Source organism: Saimiri boliviensis, chromosome 4 (assembly GCF_048565385.1).
Source record: "Saimiri boliviensis isolate mSaiBol1 chromosome 4, mSaiBol1.pri, whole genome shotgun sequence".
NCBI classification, from domain to species: Eukaryota; Metazoa; Chordata; class Mammalia; order Primates; family Cebidae; genus Saimiri; species Saimiri boliviensis.
Window position 1 is genome coordinate 108231997 of NC_133452.1, and position 7325 is coordinate 108239321.

The 7325-nt window shown below is 32.6% G+C and overlaps 1 protein-coding gene across 2 annotated transcripts in view; it reads left to right on the forward strand.

Annotated features, from left to right (window-relative positions):
* The window catches only part of LCA5 (lebercilin LCA5), a 67787-nt gene extending 60549 nt beyond the window's left edge, over positions 1-7238 (forward strand). For both annotated transcript variants that reach the window (XM_003923265.3, XM_074398027.1), the window contains 3 exons: positions 208-350; positions 3087-3219; positions 4417-7238. In XM_003923265.3, coding sequence (XP_003923314.1) covers positions 208-350; positions 3087-3219; positions 4417-5273 — 1133 coding nt within the window. In that variant the 3' untranslated portion in view covers positions 5274-7238. The remainder of the gene's footprint in view (positions 1-207; positions 351-3086; positions 3220-4416) is intronic.
* Positions 7239-7325: the final 87 nt, after the last annotated feature.

The window sequence follows — 7325 nt, forward strand, 5'->3', positions numbered from 1 at the left end:
GTGAGTATTAACTAAGCTGAGCAAAACATGCATTATATTTATATAATGAATAGGTGAATATGCGTATTCATCATTTAAATGAAATGTACATGAAATTTAAATGTACGTGTATATGTACACACACATGCACATATATATGCCACTTGAATTCCATATATTTTAGCATTATTCATTGTAATAAATTTTAAAAAATAATTTTCATGGTAGTTGCATGCCAGAGTGATTTTACAGACCTGTGTACAAAAGGAGTACAAACCATGGAAGACTTCAAGCCAGAAGAATATCCTTTAACACAAGAAACAGTAATGTGTTATGAAAACAAGTGGGAAGAACCAGAACATCTTACTTTGGTGAGTTTAGCCATATGATTATATACCAAACTCGGTTTGAAGTTATTCCTAAAAACACAGTACCAAACATTGTAAAATTTCAGTAATGAAGCTGGTAGTATGTCTATATGAATTCGCAGCTAGCCTTTTTGAAGGGAAAGAGGTATCATGTATTTTATAAAATTCCTTTGGCTTCACTCTTTTAGTTTTCATCACATATTTCAGGTGCTTCAGAAAAAATTGATTGTGCCTTCTGGGTTGCGGGCAGAAGAGAAGAATTTGCTTTCTAAGTTTCTCTTATATACAGAAATAGTCTTGGAAAACCTTTCAGTGCTTTTATGTTTAGTAGCAAGTAATAGTAGTTTTCCAATGATTTGTTAGAATTTGACTAGGTTTCATTTTTTTTTTTTTGGTCTACTATATAGGAGAATTTTATATGTGAACTGACTGAATAATGAGCAAGGTAATTGCAATGGAATCTGACCTTATACTGTTCAAATTAGAGTGGAATTCAAGGGGTCTGTGTTGGACTCTCATTTAAAAGGACCTTCATTCTGAATCACTGGAAAGTCTCTTTTTCTAAGAGAGTTTTATCCTCAGTGTTTACAACTTAAACTCCAAAGACATCAACATAACAGCAACCTAGCATATTTGATACAATGGTATATTTTTATACCTTATTTAAGTTTCCCAATGACCCTGAGATTTCTTCTTGTGGTATAAAACAGAAAGGCTGGACTGATTTGATTCCTTTGTATATTCTAGTTTTTTATTTGTTTATTTTTGCTTGATAATTCCAACAAGTTAGTTGTATCTGCTAAGTGTCTTTCCAGATTTGTACTATTATTGAGACTAGCTCATGTTGATTTGTCTTTTTGAAATGACAAAGTGAGGAATAACAAAGTAATTACTAACTTTAAAAGGATTAAAAATTTGTTCTTTTTATATACCTAACCATATACATTCAAAAGAAGAAATAGAAACCTGATATAGTAAACAGAGCATAAGAGTATAGCCTTAGAGTTAGCTCTCATTTTAGTTAAATTCTAACATTTTAATTGTGTGACTTCTTGGAGTCTCTGTTTCTAATCTATAAAATGAGGGTGGATTGCTTTTCAGGGTTATGACAATGAGTAATCATGAAATATTTTATTTTTTCTTTCTTTTTTAGTTACATAAAATTGGAAATCATGAAGTTTATAAAGCTCTTGATACAGAGCCTGCCACTGTAAAGGGCCTTAGCAAATGGTAGCTTAGAGTACAAGCTAAGTTGCTATTGGAGAAATACTTAATAGAGTAGCTTAAGTGAGATAAAAATTTCTCTCTCTTGTAATAGACTGAAGTCAGTTGGTAGTTCACAGTTGGTAGACAGCCGTGTTTCATGGTAGTCATCCTTTGTCTTGTTGATCTTCCATTTTAAAGAGTGTAGCCCTCTTCTGTATGGTTGGAACCGGCTCGCCACCTATGTAGGAAAGGGCAACAAGGAAGTGGAGGGCAAGCAGCCTTTGGTTTTATAAATGTGATCTGAAATTGCACATGTACTTCCATTCATCTCCTGTTAGTCCTTTCTAACTGCAAGGGAGGGTAGCTAAGCATCTCTATGTCCTGCTAAAACTCCCAGGATTCTGTTACTAAAAGGAAGAAGATGAAAATGGATACTAGAGGATAGTTCTCTACTAGACAAGTCTTTACTAATGTTGAAAACATGCTTGGTGCTGCAAAGAAAAATTAGCACTGAGACAAAGGATCTCTTAGCAAAGCAATTTTTACTTCCTGCACTGCAGGAAGGGTACCCTCACTAGCCATCTTGCAGCAAGAATACAGTGAACAAAGGAGAGCAGACATATCTATCCCTTACACATTTGGGGTTATCCTTACTGCTATGTCTTATCTCTGTTGGTTGGAGCCAGACCTTACAATTTAAACTAAAACCCAAATGACAAACAACTTAAAATTTTACTAAACAGGTAAAGCAATGGAGAAGTTCAGATAAGGAAGGGGCAAAGGCTACAAGCTGGGACGTGCCTGTGAGCACGTCCAGCACAGATATCTTGGTTACCAGGTACAAAGACCTAAAATGTACTACATGCCTATAATCATGTCTAACAGCTACGTCAGATAGGGCTTAACAAAAAGTTATTAGCACACTTAATGAGTTATTCTTTAACAAGAAAGGAAATTTTGAAAAGAAACTTTTTATTTCCCACAACTAATAATAGATATTTTACTTTTATTAAGAAAAATTACCCACATATGTGAAAGTTACCATAGGAAACAAGGAATTTTAAGTTCATAACATTTTAATTTGATTTGAATAATATAAAGTATATTAATTGGATCCTTTGGCATAGTATTGTCACTGCCCACGTCATAGTTCAACAACATCTCAGTTGATCCATATATTTGGCAAATAGCCATTTCTGGTTAACTGAATTAATCAGATTTTTTGTGAGAATACACAAAGCAAGGATACTTCAGAAACTTGTCTCTTCAGAACTTTATGTACTATTTTGGCTTTACTTCAGTAATATTGGTTCTATATGTCTTATAAGTGCTTCTTTAAAATTTTAACTGAAATAATCCTATGTGTTTTGAAGCATTAATCACAAGTGGTAACTTGTGATTTACTGATTTACTAATTGAAATTTTGTATTAATTTTTAACTTGGTTGGTAATCATGTTTAATGGATAAATCTGTGATGTTTAGTTCCAATTTTCTGTAATTTGTGAACTTGCATTTTTTAAAATATGTAATAGGACTTGGAATCTCAAAAGCAAGATAGTCTTGGAGAAGCAGGGATTCTAAACCCAACTGAGGAAAGAGAAGAAAAATTTGTTAAAGATCAAGAACTCCATGTTGTAAAACAGGAGGTTGAAAAGCTGGAGGATGGTAAGAAAAAGAGTTTGTTTAAGCATGTAACAAGTCAGCATCCCTTGGGAAAGAAAGAGTGAGCATCCTCTAATATCTTCCAACTTAACTAAGAATTGTTTAGGTAGAACAAAGAAAGGTGGATACAGTGGTAGGGGATGGCATATCAGGAGCCATAAACAGTTAAATAAAGTTATTTAAAAAAGAAAAAATTGAACACTGTAAGTAATTTGCTATTTAGGGCTGGGGATTAAGGGCGAGTTACATTCAGAAAATTCAGCTGAAGTAGAATTCAGATGCTATTTACCAAAGTTACTATATGTGTAGTGTTCTTACCTGTTTTAATAATTTTTTCATTTGGAAGTGGTCTCAAAATTAAAATGGCAAGAATATCTGAATAAGTATTTGTAAGTTGTATATCTCATACCCATATACCTTTAAATACTTCCATGTATATTTCCCCAAACTAGGACATTCTGTTATATCATATTCTAATGTAGTTTTCAACTTCAGGAAATTTAACTTTGATGCAACACATTTATCTAATCATTCATATCATGATTTTGTCAGTTGATACAATATTGTTTTTGATAGCATTTCCTTCCCTCTGGTACATGATTATGAATTGCATTTAGTTTTCATATCTCTTCAGTCTTCTTTGATCTGGAGATTTTTGTTACATATATAAAGTGGGGGGGGGGAGGGAAAAAGAGAATGTGTGTGAGAGATTAATGTTTTTGATAAATATAGACCCATTTTTAAAATATAATGTTCTTCATTTTGAGTTTGTCTGACGTTTTCTCTTAATTAGATTCAAGTTAATGTATCTTCTGTCAGAATACCACATAAGTCATCTCAGGATATGACATCGAAAGGTTTCATTTATTTTTAAGTTTAGAGTCTTTGTTCTGTCTATCCATCCATCCATTCCCACCATTACAGCATTATATTAGTTATAAAAAATAGGCAGAGAACCTTTCTTCTCTACCAATACCTTGAAGAACAAATTTATTTATAAATGAGAATCATAAATGTAATACATATTAAATATATTATTCTCTAATCCCAGAATATCAAGTATAGAAATGAAATTTATGATATCCTTTCTCCGTTGATTTGTAATACCCAAATATGGTTGTTTTATGAAATTTGATAGTTTTCCTATTTAAAAATATTGACCGTTACAAAATCCCATTTAAAAACTTTGATTTCATACAGAATGGGAAAGAGAAGAACTTGATAAAAAGCAAAAAGAAAAGACATCTTTACTGAAAAGAGAAGAAAAGCCAGAGTGGGAAACTGGAAAGTACCAACCAGGAATGTATCAAATTCAGAATGCAGATAAATTGCAAGGAGAGGAAGAAGAAAGACTGAAGAGAGAAATGCTACTTGCTAAACTGAATGAAATTGACAGAGAACTCCAAGATTCTCGAAATCTAAAATACCCTCTTTTACCATTGTTACCTGATTTTGAATCAAAACTACACTCCCCAGAGAGAAGCCCCAAAACTTACATGTTCTCTGAATCCTCAGAGAGGTTATTTAATGGGCATCGTTTGCAAGACACCAATTTCTCAACTCCAAAAGGAGGTCAGAATTCAGGAAATGTAAATCAAGCCTCCCCTAATGAGTTTGCATTTGGTAGTTATGTGCCTTCGTTTGCAAAAACATCAGAGAGATCAAATCCGTTTAGCCAAAAAAGTGGTGTTTTGGATTTCCAAAGAAACGGTATGGAAAAACTTAGTAAAGACAGTGTAGATTTAATTACAAGAAAAGAGAAAAAAGCTAATTTGATGGAACAGCTATTTGGTGCCAGTGGTAGCAGCACCATTTCCTCCAAAAGCAGTGACCCAAATTCTATTGCTTCCTGCAAAGGAGACTTTGAGCCTCTAAGTTTTCTCCCTGGGGATAAAGGCAGCAGAGATGAAGAACGTGATGAAGATGAAGACATTTTCGTTAGTGAAGGAAGAAGTTTTAATCCAAATAGACACCGATTAAAACAAGCAGACAATAAACCAGCAGTAAAAGCAGTTGATTCTGTCGAAGATGAAATTGAAGAAGTAGCACTGAGATGACTCACTAGAGTATACATTTTTTCTAATTGTAAATATTGAAAGATTTTAATACAGTATTTATTATAAACATTTAGACTTTTTAATGCTAAAAAGTCCTTATTAAGGAATGAGTTTTAATAGCTAAATACAATGCAGTTAAAAACAAGTAGATCATATATACACCACATAGACAGTTTGCCAAGAATGAAAGGAGGCTTTTTTTGAATGAAACCAAAAATAAAAATGTATCTTGAAAAATGAAATAGATTTTAACTCTTCATCCAGTGCTATGGCAAGTTTAACTTCACTGGAGATTGTATATCTTTTCTACTTTTATACCTATTTATATATTTATATTTGATTATATTCTCACTGAGCTAAATACAGTCTTCCCATTAATTGTTGAATGAAAATTAAGGGTAAAAGTCTGTGTTGGGAAGTGTAGCTCCACATGGTGGAGAACCAGTGCTTCTTAGGATCCCTTCCTTTTATGGATAGGGCTAGGGATCCCTATTTTACTACTCTTGAGTGATAGCTGTCACAGCACTGGGATTTCCCATTCCTCTGAAACTACCCACAGCTAAACACTACTCATTTCCAAATTACAGTGTTTACTGAAATCACTTGCCTACAGTTCTTTTAGAATATTAGGTTGCATTCAGAAGACATTTCTCTTTTTGCATGGACAGTTGCTCTCTGTCATAGCCCCCAGAAGTTTGGATACAGTGTAATTTCTCTCCTTGTTCTCCTATACTCTTTGTATCTCAGTGACTGAGTGTAAGATTTCATGCCAAATACAAGGAATAGAAGAAATACATACCAACTGCAAAGAATAGAAGAAACTGTTTCCCAATATATTATTGGAAGATCTTCAGTTCAATTATGTTTCCAGAGTAATATAATTTGGAAATGTTAATACTTTTAAGATTTGTCCTCAAACCAAGGAGACAACAATAGTGTAATACTGTTGCACTTTAGGACTATTTTTAAAGCAACTTTGGATAGAAGTTTTCTAGAGATAGGACTTCTGCCTTGCTGACTAGAGTGGATAGTTTTCTGTTTAAATGCATTGGTCTTTGGCTGTTTGTGATTCAAGTTGATGACCTTGGATCATGCTGGGTATGATTGGTCTTTAAAAGCAGTAATATACCACCAAACAAGGAGAAAACACTGTTAAAATGAGGAGTGGTGGAAATAGTGTTTTGAGAAGAATAAAAAAATTAGATTGGCACTTATTCTAAAGTGAGCTGTTTTTTTCAAGACTTTAGTAGCATTTGCTTCTAGTACGATTTCTGATACCAGGCATACATGCTGATGAAGGGAAGGAGTTACTGTTTTATTCTGAGTTCTTATAAATGCATATTACTGAATTTCATTGCATGACTATTTAACAAGACTTAAGCTGGTTAGGTCTCTAATTAAAAGATGTACCACCTATCATCTAAACTGTGTTCCTTTCATTTATTGGGAACAGAATCTCAAAAGTGCTAAGCTGTATTAAAAATTTCTCTTAATAGATTTTTATGTCTGATATGTGTATAAGCATTGAATATTTTAGAAATCATTCTAATATATGTAAAACTATTATTTGTAGTGCAGTTCTTGGTAAAATACTATTATGTAATGTTAATTTTGTTCATAGTTGCTAATTTTTCTGCCAAAAGTATTCTAATTTTTAGATTATTTTAAAAGCTTTTTAAACTTATTAGCTAAGTTTTTTATTCAGATCATTTAAATTAGTTTTTTGCTTTTTTCTACCTGATGATCTCTTTAACCAGATACAACAAGACAGAATTATTAAAATTAAACCTAAAGTTAAGTTATAGGCTTAAAGGCATTTTGGTGTTAAGCATTAAAATTGGAGATTACAATGTACAAAACAGGTTTTTCTTTATGAACAAACCTTAGAGGGTAAATTGTTTTTTCTAAATGTCGTTAAATTTATTTGTATTCAGAACATTCTTATTAATAAAAATTAAAAATGCACCATGACTCTTTATTTGAGTGAAACCTTAGGTTACTTAGAATATATGTAGTGGAAACTAACCCCTACAGGGTTCATTTTTATTTCAT